The 20,243-nt window shown below is 45.3% G+C and overlaps 2 protein-coding genes across 2 annotated transcripts in view; both read right to left on the bottom strand.

Moving 5' to 3' along the window:
* LOC309550289 (uncharacterized protein) overlaps positions 1-20,243 on the bottom strand; it is a 436,279-nt gene that overhangs the window by 312,579 nt on the left and 103,457 nt on the right. The gene's annotated exons all lie outside the window — the stretch shown is intronic.
* Positions 1-20,243, bottom strand: part of LOC309550016 (uncharacterized protein) — a gene marked incomplete at its 5' end in the record, with an annotated part of 165,495 nt that overhangs the window by 64,813 nt on the left and 80,439 nt on the right. Inside the window, 3 exons of the mRNA XM_082250488.1 lie at positions 3,162-4,041; positions 4,782-4,920; positions 5,044-5,244. Of these exons, the coding sequence (XP_082106614.1) occupies positions 3,162-4,041; positions 4,782-4,920; positions 5,044-5,244 (1,220 nt within the window). The remainder of the gene's footprint in view (positions 1-3,161; positions 4,042-4,781; positions 4,921-5,043; positions 5,245-20,243) is intronic.

Genomic DNA, 20,243 nt, shown 5'->3' on the forward strand with positions numbered 1-20,243 from the left:
GGTCTACATGGGGGTGGTGCTGCGGAGCATGGGGTTTGGTCCTAAATTTTGCAAATGGATTTCCCTCCTGTATTCTTCCCCGCGTATGGCGTTGAAGATCGGTTCCACCCTATCTCCCTTTTTTGGGGTGGGTAGGGGGACAAGGCAGGGCTGCCCTCTTTCGCCCTTTCTGTTCTCCCTGATGATCGAACCCCTGGCTATTGCGTTGCGTGCATCTCCAGAGGTGGGGGCGCTGGAAGTGGGCTCCATTAAAGAGTGCCTGGCGCTCTATGCGGATGATATGCTTTTGTTTTTGAAGGATCCTAACGTTTCCCTGCGGGCGGTCTTCAATATCCTTGACACTTTTGCTAATTTTTCCGGCCTAAGGGTTAATTGGGATAAATCCACCATGCTTCCCATTGATCCTGGTGCTGTTGCTGCAGCGGATGGGGCGTTGCCTTTGAAATGGGTGACTGAGTTCACATACCTGGGAGTCAGGGTGTCGGCGAGAGTGGCAGACTATCTCAATCTGAATCTTCTCCCGTTTCTGGAGGTCTTTAAACGCAGGGCGGAGGTGTGGCGCGACTTACCTTTGTCGGTTCTGGGGCGCATTAATTTGGTAAAGATGAAACTCCTCCCTGTCTTTCTGTATTTCCTTAGGAACTCGCCGGTGTGGGTTCCACAGTCGTTCTTCCGTCGCGTTCATGGCCTGATAGGTTCCTTTATTTGGGGTAACTCCCCTCCTAGAATTGGCATGCAAGTGTTACAGGAGCCCTGGGGTCAGGGGGGACTGGCTTTGCCTGATCTTTATAAATATTTCCTGGCCGGGCAGGGAGTGGTGGCGCGGCGCTGGCTTATGGGGGACGATAGGGATTCTGCCACGGTGCTGGAGGCGGCTGTTTTGGGCTCCTACAGGAGTCTTCGGCTTTTGCTGCATCGGGGGTCCAGGGCTAAATTTCAGCTGAAAGGGACGATGCGCTCTACCATCAAGGCCTGGGACCATATGCTGATGCTGGTGGAGCCAGGGGTTACTAGTGTATCCCCGGCCTCCCCATTGTGGTGGAACCCCAAATTTCCTCATTTTGCTTCGATCTCTGATCCTGCCATCTGGGCCGTCAAAGGGGTTAAGTTGTTGGGGGACGTTGTCTCTGGTGGGGAGTTGTGCACCTTTGATGCCTTGAAGGTGCGTTATGATCTACCCAATAAATATTTTTTTCGTTATCTTCAACTCCGCCATGCATTTGTGGCGCAGTTTGGGTCCCCCCGGGTTGTGATTAAAACTTCAGCTCTTGAAGTGGCGATACAGGCGGCGGATATGCGGAAGCCCCTCTCGGAGTTGTAAAGGGAATTGTTCGCTGCCACTCCGCCGGCGGTGCGTAGGTGTCGGGAACGCTGGGTGGGGGAGGTGCCTGACCTGGATGGTGATGACTGGGATGATATGTGGAGTTCGCCCTTCGCTTACCTGGTTTCTGCAAGGGACCGCCTTATTCACTTTAAATTCCTACATCGGATCTATTACACGCCGGCGAGGTTGGCACGTATTTATCGGACGGCCTCGGCGGAGTGCTGGCGTTGTTCGTATTCTCCGGCGGACTTCAGCCACATCTTCTGGGGGTGCCCGGTGGTCAAGGACTATTGGGCATCCGTCTTGGATTGCATCGTGGAGGTGGTTAAGATTCCGGTCCCCTGCTCCGTGGAGGTCTGTCTTTTGGGGTTGGTGGATGGCGTGGCCCCCGCGAGGGCAGTTCGTACTCTGGTCAGTCTACTTCTTTTCTATGCTCGCAAGGCTCTGCTCTTACACTGGAAAAGTCCCTTGGCTCCCACGATCCTCTTTTGGAAGGGCTTAGTTAATAAAGTGACTCCGCTCTACAAGGCTACGTATCTCAGTAGGGGATGTCCTCGCAAGTTTGATAAAGTGTGGAAAATATGGATAGACTCCCCAGCCTCGACCTCCGTGGCTCAGCTTTGAGGTTTTGTGAGATCCTGTTCGGGGTTACCCGGGGGGGGGGTGGTCATGCCAGTTGATGATGTTCTCCAACTCATTGGGTGCTAGCTGCATGTGTTGAAGTCTCTCCGGTTTTTGAATACGGCATGGGGTTGCTGAATACGGGTATTGTACTGTGCTAATTTCTATGTTTGATGACCTTGCTCCTTGGTAGATGGAGCAGACTTGGGGGGTATCTTTATTGCTGCTAGAAGCTTTGTTTTTGTCATGGACGTGCTGGGTGGAGCCTGGAGGGGGGGGGGTGGGTGGGGGTCGGGATGGGGTTGTTGACCTGTTGTCTTTGGTTGTAAATGTTGCCCTGCGTGGCATTGTATTGTCTGTTTATATGTGCAAAATTTCAATAAAAACAAATTTTCAAAAAAAATAATAAATCCCATAGGCAGAGGCATGATGGGACTTGTAGTTCCGCAACAACTGGAGAGCAAGCAGTTTGAGACTCCTGGTTTACACAATCTCAACCTGCAGTAGGCACACATAGAAGATGGGAGGGTAGTATATTTCAGTCTACACAAAACAAATGCTTTAGTGGCTTTGTGAGTAAGAACATTCTGTTATATAGCATGTGATGAGAGTATTTCATAGTCTGGGTTTAATGACACTTTAATTGAAGAAAAAAAAAACACTCAAGTTACCCCCAAGCACTTAAAGTTCCCCCAGAGTTAGAGTTCCCACATACAGACAAAAATATATGATGTGTTGCGGGCACGGCAATACAGACGCAAGATGGAGCCAATGATCATAGGAAATTACTGTATGAAATAAAATACGACCAATATTCGTCATGGTTGCACAAATGCATGTCACTTTCATTCAACTATCTATTTATTTTTTAATGGACCTCTAAGACTTCACAGCACAAAATGTACCCAGCCCAGAGGTAATGACTCAATTTTTATTTTTCTACTGCTATCAATGGCCAACACGGTACAACACTTCATCCATGTCTTTGGTGATCTCTGATCTCCTTATGAAGTGTTTCTTACATGAAGAAGATCAGCCATGGAGTATATCTGAGGTGTATATCAGGGTGTGCTTCTTCCCCACATGAGAGCTGTGATGTCCAGCAACATTCATATAGAAGACATTTCCCACACTCAAGGCACAAATACACCTTGAGGGTTGTGTGGGATCCCTGATGTACAGGAAGACAGGACTTCACTGAGGAACAATTTTCCCTCACTCAGGACAGGAAAGTGGCTTCTCCCCAATGTGCGATTTCTGATGTCTGTAAAGATTGGATGTTTGTGAAAAACATTTTCCACACTCAGGACAGGAATATGGCTTTTCCCCCGTGTGAGATCTCTTATGTTTGTAAAGACTGGAATGTCCTAAAAAACATTTCCCGCACTCAGAACAGGAATACGGCTTTTCTCCGGTGTGACATCGCTGATGTTGCACAAGTTCTGATTTTTGTGCAAAACATTTCCCACACTCAGAACAGGAATAAGGCTTCTCCCCTGTGTGCAGTTTCTGATGTCTGCGAAGGTTAGACTTCACTGAAAAACATTTCCCGCACTCAGGACAGGAATATGACTTTTTTTCCATGTGAGATAATTGATGTGTGACAAGCTGAATTTTTAGTACAAAATATTTCCCGCACTCAGGACAGGAAAATGGCTTCTGCACCGCGTGAGATCTCTGATGTGTAGACAGATGAGACTTCTTTAAAAAACATTTCCCGCACTCAGGACAGGGATGTGGCTTCTCTTCTGTGTGAGATCTTTTATGCTCATCAAGATTGAATTTAAAATGGAAAAATTTCCCACACTCAGTACAGGAAAACCTCCTATCTGCTGGAAGGGTGGCATCGTCCCTCACAGTCTGAGGTTCCTCAGGATAAGAGGAATACGATGGTCCGGCACCGTCCCTCACAGTCGAAGGTTCCTCAGGATAAGAGGAATACGATGGTCCATCTACACTGTGTGGTGCCGGATGGACATTTGAGGTAGCTGGGTTTTCTCCTGGACTATACTGTGTGATGTCCTCATCTTCTACTTTACAGTCTGGAGACAAAGTGAGACAATCCTCTGAGGTTTTCCTCATCTCCCGTCCATGTACTAAAATAGAAATAAAAAGATTATTACTAGACATGAGCAGATTGGTTCCCCTACACCAGGACTCCGCCCACATCAGGCAGCTTTGTCTATGAGGATCTTACAATTCTACCCTCAAGGTAACTAGTAAATGGGTCCTCTGATCTCCTACCAGTTCATTTCTTTATTCATGGACCTTAGTCAGAGAGTGAGGAAACAACGAGAGCTGTCTTTTATAGGAGTGACAGTGATGAGGAGATTATAGGACGAGTGTCCCCACTGATCCTGAAGACCACCATCATTGGGTTATGGACTCCTCCCTCATTATTACTTTCTGTTTAAGATTCCAAAGTTTGAGGATGTTATCACATTATTATCAACATAGAAAAGTTTGTCCTCCATTCAAATCATCAGATATAAAATGTCCAGCTAGAAAATTGGTCTAAAAGCAATAAAGCCTAAGTACCGTACAACTTATTAAATGGAATACAAGGATTAGGACAATACAGTATCAAAATTATGTAATGTACAACATAGAGTATATAGTGCAGGGGTCAGAAGTATGTAATGTACAACATAGAGTATATAGTGCAGGGGTCAGAAGTATGTAATGTACAACATAGAGTATATAGTGCAGGGGTCAGAAGTATGTAATGTACAACATAGAGTATATAGTGCAGGGGAGGAGTATGCCTTTAAAGTCCCATTTCTGTTTGGCTTGAGGAACCAAGAGTCGTAAATTGTAATTAGTGTTAATGACCCACCTGTGCTGATCTCTGTAGGAGTGTCCTCCTCTATAAATGTCCCCGTTATTCCATCCTCCTCCATAGACTGCTGATCATCCCTCACATACATTTCTTCTTCTACTTTAACCTCAACCTTTATATCATTCAGATGTTCACCCTAAACCAAAAGAAGGATTGACAATAAGATCTGTAAAATATCAATTGTTATATTGTATCATCACATAAAAAACCCACACATCTTCTCCACGTGTCCATGTTCTAGATGCTCGAGCCCACCAACCTTGTAATGGTGAGGAATGGTTTGACCTTCATGTGTGGAATCCTGGGAATACAGAGGACGGGGACATCTCTCTGGTGGGTTCCTGGTATTAGGTGGCTCCATCATATCCTTGTGTCCTTCCATAAAATATTTCATCCCTCCATACTCCTCATCCTCCTCTTTATACTCTTCTTTAACAATATTATCCCCAAAGTTTCTACTCTGAAAGATATTAGAAAACATTTATTGCAACAAACATGCCATGTATAAATCACAACTACCAATAATTGTCAATCATCTACCTGATGATGGTGAGGGGTGGTGTGACCTTCCTGTGTGGAATCCCGGGAATACAGAGGACGGGGACATCTCTCTGGTGGGTTTCTGTAGCTGGATGATTCTATCATGCTGTCCTGGTACAGATTTTTGTGTTTTAGTAACTCTGACTCCTCCATCACCCCATTCTCATCCTCCTCCTCTTTTATCTCTTCTTTAACCTCAACTTTAGACTCTCTCAGGTTTCCACTCTGAATATAAAATATACACATTGTATTAATACAGATAATGTACAGATCCTAATGATATTATCAGTGATTGTTCCTCATCTACCTGATGATGGTGAGGGATGGTGTGACCTTCCTGTGTGGAATCCCGGGAATACAGAGGACGGGGACATCTCTCTGGTGGGTTCCCATTACTGGATCGATCTGTAGGAAACACACACACTGACTGAATACATTGTTTCTATGGGTTTATCAGATGATGGGGGATCTAGGTGGAGCCTCCGTACTGCTCTCTCCTTTACAATAAAGTCTCCTCTTACCCGGTGATGTGAGGGGCGGCTGATTCTCCATCATGACGTCCTTGTAGAGATCCTTGTGTCCTTCTAAATACTCCCACTCCTCCATGGAGAAATAGACAGTGACATCCTGACACCTTATAGGAACCTGACACACACAATGATACAGTCACCATCCAGACACATCCCTTGTCTGTTACTGGATAATGTCCAAGAATTCCCAGAACCGCTCACCTGTTTTGTCCGCAGCTCAGTGATCTTTCTGGTGACTTCTAGAATCTTCTTTCTATTTCTCTATTCTATCAGGGAGGGAGGTGGAGGCAATTTGATGGTCATATGATCTCCAGACTTCACAGGAGGAAAAGTCTAGATTTGAACACAAATAGTAAAACCAAATTACATTCCTAGAATTCTCCTCACCTCACCGTTCAGGTCTCTAGTTTAATAAAGCCCCACTTCAGACAGTGGTATGATTTACCCAGACAGAGCCCCCCCCCCCCCCCCGTAGATTAAAAGCTTGTTGCAGGCATTCTGACATTGTTACATACAACACAGAATCAATAGTCCACCCACATTCTATATCCATCAGAAAAAGGAAAAAAAAAACATATAGAGGAACATTGGGAGGAGGAGCTGTGAGGTCAGTGTGATTTCATAGGATTCTCTGACTCTGGTTGGAGGGACATTGGGGGGAGGAGCTGTGAGGTCAGTGTGATGTCATAGGATTCTCTGACTCTGGTTGGAGGGACATTGGGGGAGGAGCTGTGAGGTCAGTGTGATGTCATAGCATTCTCTGACTCTGGATAGAGGGACATTGGGAGGAGGAGCTGTGAGGTCAGTGTGATGTCATAGGATTCGCTGACTCTGGATGGAGGAACATTGGGAGTAGGAGCTGGGAGGTCAGTGTGATGTCATAGGATTCTCTGACTCTGGATTGAGGGACATTGGGGGAGGAGCTGTGAGGTCAGTGTGATGTCATAGCATTCTCTGACTCTGGATTGAGGGACATTGGGGGAGGAGCAGTGAGGTCAGTGTGATGTCATAGGATTCTCTGACTCTGGTTGGAGGGACATTGGGAGGAGGAACTGTGAGGTCAGTGTGATGTCATAGGATTCTCTGACTCTGGTTGGAGGGACATTGGGGGAGGAGCTGTGAGGTCAGTGTGATGTTATAGGATTCTCTGATTCTGGTTGGAGGGACATTGGGAGGAGGAGCTGGGAGGTCAGTGTGATGTCATAGGATTCTCTGACTCTGGATGGAGGGACATTGGGAGGAGGAGCTGTGAGGTCAGTGTGATGTCATAGGATTCTTTGACTCTGGATGGAGGGACATTGGGGGGAGGAGCTGTGAGGTCAGTGTGATGTCATAGGATTCTCTGACTCTGGTTGGAGGGACATTGGGAGGAGGAGCTGTGAGGTCAGTGTGATGTCATAGGATTCTCTGACTCTGGATGGAGGGACATTAGGGGGAGGAGCTGTGAGGTCAGTGTGATGTCATAGGATTCTCTGACTCTGGATTGATAGACATTGGCAAGAGGAGCTGTGAGGTCAGTATGATGTCATAGCATTCTCTGACTCTGGATGGAGGGACATTGGGGGGAGGAGCTGTGAGGTCAGTGTGATGTCATAGGATTCTCTGACAGTGGTTGGCGGGACATTGGGAGGAGGAGCTGAGGTCAGTGTGATGTCATAGGATTCTCTGACTCTGGATGGAGGGACATTGGGGGGAGGAGCTGTGAGGTCAGTGTGATGTCATAGGATTCTCTGACTCTGGATGGAGGGACATTGGGAGGAGGCGCTGTGAGGTCAGTGTGATGTCATAGGATTCTCTGACTCTGGTTGGAGGACATTGGGAGGAGGAGCAGTGAGGTCAGTCTGATGTCATAGGATTCTCTGACTCTGGTTGGAGGGACATTGGGAGAAGGAGCTGTGAGGGGAGCTCTGTAAAGTTTCTGTACACAGAATTATTTCTCCTGGGTGCGTCTCACCTCTTCTAAATGGAAAGATTTGGCTTTGCCAGGACACATCGTATTCCTGTGATCTCTGTGTACTCCGGAGACTTTACTCATCACATTTTAGGATGAATATCCGAGACTGGGATCATTATAGAAACATTTGTTTTCAGGACATTTACTACAAATGCTATTTTCCCCTATTTCTTTCTATTTGACTGTTATAAAATAAATATACATATTCCAATACCCCCTAAATAAACTCCCCCATCCCTCCTCTAATAAAATTGGTATAATCCATTAGTATAGACTGATGAGGTGAGAAGGTGATTGGTGGAAAATGTGACACATCTCCAAAATAAAGAGAATGTTTTGGCCCCATAAATGGGGAAATGTTCTGTCCCTGAAGGGGTTAATCTAGGTTTCCACACTATATATGTGTGTATCATCATCTGCTGGAGATAAAAGACGTCACAGTGACTATGGAGGAAGAGGACGGACATGACGGGGAGTTACTGGGTGTAAATAGAAAATACGATCTTATTACCTCATCTACTGCCACTTCCAGCAATGTCTCCTCTCTACTTCCTCCCCACTCACCTTTCACCCAGAACTTCCTGTCTGTAGCTAATATCACTTCCTGTTTGTAGCTGACATCACTTCCTGTTTGAATTCCATAGAGACACCCATTCTCAGTAGAAGTGAGATCCCCACCTTGTGGAGCTCAGAGGAACTGCAGCCCTGAGAAACGTCTCTTAGCCCCGGTTCACACTACTGCGTGTGCCGGGTTCGCATGTCATGTCGGAGCGCACTGCTCCGACATGACATGCGATCAGCTGTGCGGTGCGAGTTTAGCCATACAGTTTGTATGGCTAAATTCGCACCGCACCCGCAGCAAAGACGCACAGGAGGCATTTTTGCTGCCGCATCAGGATCGGATCGCACAGCGGTTCACACTTGTGCGATCCGATCCTGTGCGAACTGCACGATCGCACTGCGATATGCGATCAAACTGGGGGTGTCGTTAAGATTACATTGACACCCCCAGCGGATCGCATATGGCAGTGTGAACTGCCGGGGGTGCGTGTGCGATGCGGGAACAGGCTGCGAATTCGCAGCCTTCCCGCATCGCAATAGTGTGAACCGAGCCTGAGTGTGAACACGGCCTTGTGCTGTGTATGTACTACTATTATTATATAGGATTTATATAGCGCCGACAGTTTACGCAGCGCTTTACAACTTGAGGGTAGACAGTACAAATACAATACACTTTAAAACAGTAGGAATCAGAGGGTCCTGCTTGTTAGAGCTTACAATCTAAAGCCTCGTACACACGCAATGATTATCGGCCGACCGATCGTCTGTCTTTTGTCCAGAGTGGTGTTTTGTTGGTTGGAATGTGCCTAGACTGCACACAAATTTTCTCGGCCAACAAAAATCTACTTCAGAAGTGATATCATGTGTTGGTTTGTTTTTTTTTGTGTTTTTTCTTCACTGAGCATGCCCAGACTTGCTGATCAGATTTTTCCCTGTCAAAATCTGTACTGACTGCACGAAAATCGGCCGTTGTGTTGACGGCCAACAAAAATTTTATAGCCTGCACACCAGATTTTTTTCGGCCGAAAAGTCGGAGTTGGTTGTCGGAAGCATCATACTAACAAGCCGAAAATAGGCAGATCGGTCGTTGGCCGAAAATTCCCTGCCAATTTTCGACGTGTGTACAGGGCATTAGAGTAAGTATGTACTGTAAATCCTTATCAGGACTTTTTTTCAGCAGGAACGTGGTGGAACGCAATTCCGGAACCTCCAGCACTGAATGTATGTAATAGCAAGGGGAGTGGGGTGTGTTGGAGGGTCTCTTGATGCTGGCTGCTTGGGGATCTATTGTCACTGGTAGGGATCTGATATTGTGCGAGGGTCTATTGTTGCTGCTGGGGGATCTTTTGTTGCTGGGGGGGGGTCTTATGTTGTTGGTAGGGATCTCCTGTTGAGGTAGAGGTCTATTGTTGGCTTATCTATTGATACTGGTTGCTGGGAGAGCGGTTGTTGCTACTGGAGGGGGTCTAATGTTGCTGGGGTGGATCTTTTGTTGCTGGGTAAGGTATTTTGTTGTGCATGGGAGATGGGTAGGGGGTGGAACCAAGGGACAATGCTCAGAGGTGGGTATTGGGTGGAGACAAGGGGTGACTCAGAATGGGGGGTAGTTCCTGCACCTATTCTCTAAGAAAAAAAACCCTGATCCTTATAGATGGGTCATCTCCACTCCCACCAAGTGGGGTAGAAATATATTACTGCCTTGTCCAGCCTTTCCCAGCCAGGGTTCCTCCAAAGGTCTCTAGGGGGTCCTTGAGCAATGAACAATTCCTGTCTTTTAGTAACAATGATTTACATAGTTAGTGAGGCTGAAAAAAGACATCAGTACATCCAGTTCAACCAATGATAAGTGTGTGTTTGTTGTTAACCGTACATTGTATACCCCTGTAGGTCTTTAAGGTGCTCATCTAATAGATTTTTTAAACTATCAATGCTCCCTGCTGATACCACTGCTTGTGGAAGAGAATTCTACATCCTTACTGCTCTGACAGTAAAGAACCCTTTACGTAATTTTTTTTCTAGTTTTAATGAGTGGCCCCGTGTCTTATTGAAGTTCCTTTCTCTGAAAAGTTTGTTCCCTATGCTAGGGTCACCAGTACAGTATCTGTACATTGATATCATATCCCCCCTCAAGCGTCTCTTCTCCAGAGAGAATAAGTTCAATGCTTGTAGTCTTTCCTTATAGCTGATGTCCTCCATTCCCCTAATTATCTTTGTTGCCCTTCTCTGGACTCTCTCCAGTTCCAGCACATCCTTCCTGAGGACCGGTGCCCAGAACTGGACAGCATACTCCAGATGTGGCCAGACCAGAGTCTTGTAGAGTCGGAGAATTATCATTTTATTTCTGGAGTGAATCCCTTTTTTTTTTTTTTTATAAATGGCAGTATTCTGTTGGCTTTGCTTGCAGCAGCTTGGCATTGCATGCCATTGCTGAGCTTGTCATCTACTAGGACCCACAGGTTCTTTTCCATCTTAGATTCCCCCAGAGGTTCCCCCTCCTAGCGAGTATCTTATGTTCGTGTTTCTGACACCCAAATGCATTACTTTACACATTAAACCTCATCTGCCATGTAGTTGCCCACACCATTATTTTGTTCAGGTCTGCTTGTAAGGTTTCCACGTCCTGCATATCGGCCTGCTTAGCTTAGTATCGTCCCCAAATACAGAGATTGTGCTAGATATCCCATCCTCTAGGTCGTTTATGAATAAATTAAACAGGATTTGTCCCAGGACAGATCCCTGGGGGACCCCACTTTTCACACCCGACCAATCCGAGAACTCCCCATTTATCACCACCCTCTGGACTTGCCCCTGAAGCCAGCTTTCAATCCAGGTACTCACCGTATGGTCCATACCTACGTACCTTAGTTTGTACAGTAAGCGTTTGTGTGGAACTGTATCAAATGCCTTTGCAAAGTCCAGATACACCACATCCACAGGCCTTCCTTTATCTAGATGGCAACTCACTTCTTCATAGAAGGTTAATAAATTGGTCTGGCAAGAATGATTTTTCATGAATCCATGCTGATTACTACTAATAATACTGCTTTTACTACTAAAGTCTTGTATAAAGTCCCTTATCATCCCCTCCAATATCTTGCAGACTACTGATGTTAGGCTGACCGGCCTATAGTTTCCCGGGATATACCTCAGCCCTTTTTTAAATATTGGTACCACGTTGGCTTTTCTCCAATGAGCTGGCACCATTCCCGTCAGTAGATTATCTATAAAAATTAGGAACAATGGTCTGGCTATCACCTGACTGAGTTCTTTAAGGACCCTCGGGTGTAAGCCATCTGGTCTCAGAGACTTATTTATGTTAAGTTTTTCAAGTCTAGTTCGGAGTCTGTCTTCTGTTAACCATGGGGGTGCTTCCTGTGACGTGTTATTAACTTTAACGTTAAAAGCTGGGTTAATGTAGCCCCCCTATTCTTTTGTGAAGACTGAGGAGAAGAATTTATTTAGCACCGTTGCCTTCTCTTTGTCCTTTCTAGCCAGATTCCCTTTGTCGTCTTTTATGGGGCCAATGTGTTCTGGCCTCACTTTCTAAATATCTATATACTTAAAGTATTTCCTGTTTTTTTTTTTTACTCTCTTCCGCTATGTGCCTTTCATGTTCTATTTTATACGCCTTGCTTTCACCCTTACATTTCTTATTGCCCTCTTTGTAATGTTAAAAATGCTGCAAATAACCCCTCAGCCTTGTATTTTTGAAGGCCTTTTCTTTAGTTTTAATATGCATTTTTATATTTGAGTTTAGCCACCCAGGGTTTATTTTAGCTCTTTTTAAACGTATTCACCGTTGGAATGCACTGGCCAATACCTTTATTTAGTATGTTCTTAAAGCACACTCTTTTTCCCCCATGTCCTTTGTTCCCAGGGTTCTATCCCATTTTATATTGTCTAGCAAAGAGTGCAGTTTAGGGAAGTTGGCTCTTTTGAAATTCAGTGACCTTGTATTATCCTTGTGCTTTATATTTCTATGATTTATACTGAAACGAATTGACTTGTGGTCACTGTTTCCTAAGTTACGCCGTATTTCTATATCCGTGATCAGGTCTGTATTGTTAGTAATCAGTAGGTCTAATAATGCATTGTTTCTCGTTGGTGCGTTCACCATCTGACCCATGAAATTGTCCTGCAAAACATTTAGGAACTGCCGAGCCTTAGACAAATGCGCGGTTCCTTCTACCCAGTCTATATCTGAATAATTAAAATCCCCAATTTTAATAACACTTCCCATCCTTGCTGCCATTCCAAGCTGTGATAGGAGGTTCGACTCTCTCCATAATTTCATAACGATGTAAGAATGTTATTCTCCCACTGACTACTGATATAAGGGGATCCTTCTCCTATTGGTCACCAAAAGAGGGATCAATAATCAAACCACTTGGAATATGCTCCTGTTTAGACTGAACCCATGTTTGGACAGAATCTGGCTTGACTGAAGGGGTGGTCAGTGAACAGCTTGACTAAATAGGTATTCGACCAAATCTATCCTACAGTTGCAATATTACTATTGCTGATAAATGGGGCAGCTTCTTAGTCAAGCAGGTTGTATGGATGGGCTGAACACCCCCCTGTTTGGTTTGCAGTAGAACTCCTGAACAGGGAAAATGGTCTGACCTGACTGGCAAACCCCATAGAAGCCTGTGTCCCCGCCATCACGCATCCTGTGTCCCCACCGTCATAATTCAGCCTGTGTCCCCGCCATCATCCAGCCTGCCTCGAAACGATCGCCAGGTTACTAGTGTACATCAGGACTGCCGGACCAGCATATTGCCTCCTGTCAGAGGCAAAGAAAAATGGAGAGGAGTGAATCCCAGGCTCCACCCGTGCTCTATGCTGGCAATCTCTCCTATCTGGATACAGGGAGAAAAGCACCAAGTACACAACTTACAAAGACACAACAAAGCGAGGGAGGCGTGGCTACAGGAGAGGCCCCTGATTGTACAGTCGTTGACAGCTATGTAGAAGAGCACACAGAGGAGTCGTCATATGGGGGAGCCTGTGTCCCACTGCCCCCCCCCATCATCATCATCCAACCTGTGTCCCTGCCATCATGCGGCCTGGGTCCCCTGTCGTCGTGCAGCCTGTGTCCCCTGTCCCTGCCATCATGCAGCCTGTGTCTCCTGTCCCTGCCATCACGCAGCCTGTGTCCCCTATCATGCAGCTTTTGTCCCCATGGGTTGTGGAAAATTTTAGAACACTGCCCTCCCTGGCCCCCCCCCAGAGTTGCCACTCACCATCGGTCTGTGCACAGTCCCCTGGCTTCATTCAGGGGGTAGCGGCCATCTTGCTACACCCAGAGTGTCATCCATGTCCATCCTGATAATCCCCAGCATTGCTCAGACTCTGCATGCTCCTCAGGAATCCCCAGCCTGCTAGCTGGTTACCCCTGGCTTTATTTACTGTGCAATCCCTGTTTGGCTGGGGGGGCGATTGTTGCCTAGTTTCCAGCACTGCCTGTGACAACCATTGTGACACGCCATCCTTCTTTCAGGCCTGCCTGCTTCCTTGGGACCTTACCTTGCCCCTGCTTCAGCGCCTTCATCACCCAGCCTCTTCCTTTTGCCCCGTTATTACTTCTGCTATGGCACCAACTAAACCCAAGCTGGAGGCAGCCACCACACTGGATACGTTTAGAAGGAATGAGCGGGATGATCTGGGGTTGGATGGTGGAGCCCCATCGGAGGGGAGAGGGTTGATGGGAGCTGACACGGATAGGGCCCTTGAGGCCATCTCTGCTTTGCAGGGCACCCTTGCCACCAAAATTGAGGAGGTGAAGGTGGATATTTCCCTAATCCGGCAAGACCTCCACCAACTCAAAGAGTGGGTTAAAACATCTGAGACAAGAATAGGGGAGGTGGAGGATGCAATCCCGCCATGACAGAATTCCTCCGAACGCATGCATCACCAAATCAATAAACTCCTTGCAAAACAAGATGACATGGAGAACAGACCCACAGGTGCAACCTCCGCTTTATTGGTCTACAATAAACTGTTGATCATGACTTATGGCTGGGAGACTTTCTCAGCCACATTTACTGTCAAACGAGCACACCGCATGCCTGCCAGGCCGCTGCCGCCACAGGGTGCCCCTCCACACACGTTTATTGCCAAACTGTTGAATTACAAAGATATGGATGCAGCACTCTGTATGGCACGAGTGAAGGGAAATACAGTATACCCATTGCCAATGCTAGGGTGGCCATATTCCCCGACTTCTCCACTGAAGTGCAGAGTTTCACAGAGGCCAAAAGACACCTACGTGTCAAAAACCTTAAGTATTCCATGCTGTTCCCAGCTATGTTCCGCAGGTTCTTTAGTTCTCTCTATGCCACCACAACAACTTATATGACACCAATTGACCTCTTCTTAAAAAATCTTGCCATCCCTCAATTTTAACCTCTGCTCAAATAGATACACTAGGAGGCACCATTAACAACCGAGGAGATAGCGACAGCAATCGCCAGCTTTGCTAGATTCCAAGTCCCCTGGTTCTGAAGGACTACCCATTGAATTCTACTCACAATACAGCGAGACCCTCATACCTCACTTGCTCACTCTTTCCAATCACCTCTTTGAAACCCTCACCCTATCCCCATCCATGAGGGAAGCCATTATCCTACTCATTCCCAAACCAGATAAAGATCTGGGTCTTCCTGAATCATATTGACCTATTTCCCTACTCCAGGTTGACATTAACCACTTGCCGACCGCTCACGTTGAGGGTACTGTGGCAAAGTGGCTCGTTATCGTCCAGCGACGTAGACCTACGTCGCTGGATCCCGTCACCTCTTGGAAGCGCGCTCCTGCTGTATTCAGACACAACGGGAGTTGGGCCAGGGGAGGAGAGGCGGTGATCACCGCCGCTCTTCCCCGATTGTCGGGGATCGAGTGAGGAAATCCGCCGCTTGTGTAAACAAAGCGGGCAGATCTCCTACGTGACAGACAGTCACAGATTACAGGATTCAGCATAGATGAACCTGCGATCTGTGTCTGTGTCACACAATCCCCTCCCCCACACACGTCAGTAAGCATGAGGCATACATTTAACCCCTTGATCACCAATAAAGTTAACCCCTTCCCTGCCAGTGTCATTATTACAGTAACAGTGCATATTTATAGCACTGATTACTGTAGTAATGTCACTGGTACCCCCAAAAGTGTCAAAAATGTCAGGGGTCCGATCTGTCTGCCGCAATGTCGCAGTCCTGCAAAAAAAAAAAAAAAAAACGCAGAACGCCGCCATTACTAGTAAAAAAAAATAAACAATAAAAATGACAAATCTTTCCCGTAGTTAGTAAACGCAATAACTTTTGCGCAAACCAATCAAAATACGCCTATTGTGATTTTTTTTTACCAAAAATATGTAGCAGAAAACAAATTGGCCTAAAATGTTAAAAAATTGATTTTTTTTTGGATGGTTATATATCAGAATGTAAAAAATATTGTTTTTTTTTTCAAAATTGTCGCTCTTTTTTTCAAAAATTAAAAAAAATCGCACAGGTGATCAAATACCACCAAAAGAAAGCTCTATTTGTGGAGAAAAAAAGGACAAATTCAATTTGGGTACAGCGACGCACGACCGCGTAATTGTCCGTTAAAGTAACGCAGTGCTGAATCAAAAAATATAACCTGGTCAGGAATGGGGTAAAATCTTCCGGTCTTAAAGCGTTTAAAAATACGCTCATTGAGGATTTTTTTGTCAAAGACATGTAGCTAAATACATTTTGGCCTAAATATATGACAAAAATTGAATACATTGGATATTTCTTAACTGTCAAAGTAGAAAATGTCAAATTTTTTCGCCAAATTTTCGCTCTTTTTTTATTAATATCGCAAATAATAAAAAGCGCAGAGGTGATCAAATACCACCAAAAGGAAGCTCTGTTTGTGGGAAAAAAAGGACGTAAATTTGATTTGGGTACAGGGTTGCATGACCGCGCAATTGTCAGTTAAAGTCGCGCAGTGCCAAGTTGCAAAAAGTGGCCTGGACGTAAAGCAGGAAAATCCTCTGGTGGTAAAGTGGTTAAAATATTGGTGAAAATATTGGCTTTGTGCCTCAACCAGGTTATCCTGACCCTAGTGCATGAGGACTAGGCGGGTTTTATGCCGAGTAGAAAAACCTCCTTTAACCTTAGGAAATTATTTATAACTATGCAAGCCTATCACGATAATGCTGGGGAGAGGTTGGTAGTAACACTTGACACAGCCAAGGCGTTTGACTCGGTTAAATGGAACTATTTGTGGAACTGCGTGACGTGATATGGCTTTGGCCCCAAATTTCTTAGATGGATCCGCTTGCTTTACCAGGCCCCTACTGCCAAGGTGGTGGCTAACGGTTGGCAGTCGGACGCTTTTGTACTCTCCGAAGGCACTAGGCAGGGCTTCCCTCTGTCCCCCTACTATATGCATTGGCCACCGAACCCCTAGATATATCCATCAGAGACAACCCATTGATACGGGGTTTGCGCATTGGCGATTTTGAAGAAAAAATAAGTATGTATGCAGGTGACACACTCCTATATTTGGCAGATTCGGGTCCGTCCCTGGCGGAAGCTTTACAAACAATTTGACCACTTTGGCTCATTCTCCAGGCTGAGGATCAATTGGGGGAAGTCGCAAATTCTCCCATTTGATCACGCCCCACAGACCCAACTGCCCTTACAGAGAGTCAATACTATTAAGTATCTTGGGGTGAAAGTGACTAGGTCCCTGGATGATTAGGTTTCCTTAAACGTAGAACCACTGTTTGCCCCGATTAAATCCAAAACACAAATATGGGCACGTCTCCCCCTTGGAGTACTAGGTCGTATCAACCTTATCAAAATGATACTTCTCCCAAAAATTCTATATGTCATGTGGCACACTCCAGTATATTTGCCACTGAATCATTTCAAACCATAGATGCAATTCTCAAACCCTTTGTTTGGGGTAATAGACATAAATTGGCGTGGCGACTTCTCAAAAATCCCACTGATTTGGCCGGCACGGCCTTACCAGACTTCAGTCTATTACCTAGCATCCCAGCTATCCCAATTGTTTCATATAGATAAGACTGACAGGAAGAGATTCACCCTACTCGTATGTCCCACCTGGGCCCAACTGACCACATTATAGGAAGATATGGAACTTGACCTCTGTTAAACTAGACATTCCCATATATAATGATTATTCTACCATCTGGCATAATAGAACTCTTCAAGAAATACTGACCTTGCCGGACTTGGAGGTCTGGTCTAGAAGAAATTTTCTACCTCTCGCACTTGATTTCTACTGGCTCATTAAAAACTTTCGATGCTCTGAAAATGGAATTTACCCTTCCAAATCGTATGTTTTTTTAGTTTTTTACAAGTCCGCCATGCCCTATATGCTCAGTTCCCAGATTCAAGCCTCCTTCCTACTACAATCCTATCACGGAGGTGGTTAAAGAGGTTGTAAACTCATTAAAATTTTATTTATTTTTTCCAACCTGAAAGCGAAACACATAACGAGCTGTACTAGCTCATTATGCTCATTATGATATACCTTAGAACGAGCCCCCGACGTACCGCCCGCTTACCTGTATGACGGGCGACATGTTCAGTCGCCCGTCGTCCGGGATCGCGGCATCCGGCCATCTGATTGTCCGGACCCGAGATTACGTCACGCCGACGGTCACGGCACGGGGCTCTGAAGGAACGGCACCAGCGGCCGTTCCTTCAGAGCGCATGAGCCAGTGATGTCACTGGCTGCATTTAAGGTAAATATCTCCTAAACGGTGCATGTTTAGGAGATATTTACAGTACCTATAGGTAAGCCTTATCATAGGCTTACCTATAGGTAAAAGTTGCAGAGGAGGGTTTACTTCCTCTTTAAAAGCAAGGACTCTGAGAAATTAATATCTGTGTTTTATAGCATGCTGCACACCCCCTCATCAACGAAAATAGCCTATAATGTAAAAATCACGATGGGAGGGAGACCTGGGGAATCTGGAGGATGAAGACTGGAGTGAGGCATTGGATTCATGTAAAGCTGTCTCACCCAAATTATTGGAAAGATTGACCCAAATATACATTCTGCATCGCTCATACCTCACTCCTACGAGGTTGGCTAAATTTATTTAGGGATGATCCTCTACATGCCTATTGTGCAATCAGACACCCGTCAGGTTCTTCGACCTCCTGGTCCTGTCCATATGTTCAGAGGTATTTGAAGCAGGTGAATGACTTTCTTCATGACCATATGGGGTCTCTGCTGACTATTGACCCCAAACCATGTCTTTTGGGAATTCTCCCTGATGATGACACTGATAAATACACCAAAACTTTTCTCCATGAAACTTTATTTTCGGCTAGCAAAACAATAGCCAAATTATGGATGAGGCAAACTCATTTTGTAAAAACAGCTGAATATCCTCCTCGACTTTCCTAATGAATAATTAGTCAAAACGAGTCTAAGAGGAATCACATTCCTCACAATTTAAGTCGGGAGGAATGGGCAATTCTTACAGCTTTATCTACATGAGGACAGCTGATGTTGCACACCTAATATTGGGAGTCTGCTTCGAATAAGGAACAAAAGGAGATTGTACATCATATCCCTGTGAGGGTATATCTGCATATTTGGACCGAGATTAATTGCAAGGTCACCTTCAGTGAGGTGAGCACCCACCCCATGGGGGGTCACGAGAGTGGAGGTGATGCCCCTGACAAGCCGTTATGTTCTTGTATCACAATTCATCACTGGTGAATGGGACTGTCTGATTATCCATTTTAGGAAGGAATCTTTCAAATTTTTTATATTCAGTGATTAAGCACTTATTGCATGAATTTGCATTGTTTTCTCAAATATTGTTCTTTACATCATTCATTATTTATATATTTAATATTTAAATATCTAACAGTTCACAACTTTGTGTACACCTTTTTGCAGCACTTTAGAATTTAGTCAGAATTCCAGCTTAGTCTTCCCAATATAGAGGCATCCGCAATTGCATAGTAGTATGTAAATTACCCCAATAGTTCTACAGTTAGAAAAGTGTTTTGCCCAAAAATTTTGACCATTTGGGAGTATAGGTTTCTTATCTACATGCATATACTTCCATTATTTACATGATCCACACATAAATGTGACTTTATATTTACACGGGTCTCCTATTAGATCTCCCTTTAATTCGCTTCTGACTAGTTTGTGCTTAATCGCAGTGGCCTTCCTGAATGTAAACTGTGGGGTTTGGGGAACATGGCGGCCAAGGATAGGATCCATGGTGAGAATGTGCCAGTATTTCCCCACAATTTTTCTAATGTGTGAATGTTGATTTGAGTATCTTGTGATGATTCTAAGTGAGTTTTCATTTTTTCTGGGTTGGGAATATATTAAATCATGTCTAGTTTTACTGCGTGCTTTTTTGTTCGCTTTTTTCAAGGGTGTATGCGAGTACCCTCTCCGCAATAACCTATCGCGTAGCCAATTGGCAGCAATTTTAAAGGTATTGTCATCTAAACAGTTCCGTTTTATTCTCAGGTATTGGCTGTAGGGGATCGAGTTCACCAAAGGTTTTGGGTGAAAACTTGAAGCGTGCAATATGGTGTTTCCAGCCGTGGACTTCCTATATAGGTTACTGTGGAGTATGTTATCATTTCCCCTATAGACCTCTACATCCAGGAAGGCCACGTGATCTGGGTCAGATGTCATAATAAAGGAGAGATTGAACTTGTTTTTGTTCATTCTCTCTACACACTTGGCTAGCAGGTCTGGGGATCCCTCCCAGAAGTAAGAGGAATACGATGGTCCATCTACACTGTGTGGTGCCAGGTGGACATTTGAGGTAGCCGGGTTTTCTCCTGGACTATACTGTGAGATGTCCTCATCTTCTACTTTACAGTCTGG

This window comes from Pelophylax lessonae, assembly GCF_965119305.1.
Source record: "Pelophylax lessonae genome assembly, chromosome: 3".
Taxonomy (NCBI): Eukaryota; Metazoa; Chordata; class Amphibia; order Anura; family Ranidae; genus Pelophylax; species Pelophylax lessonae.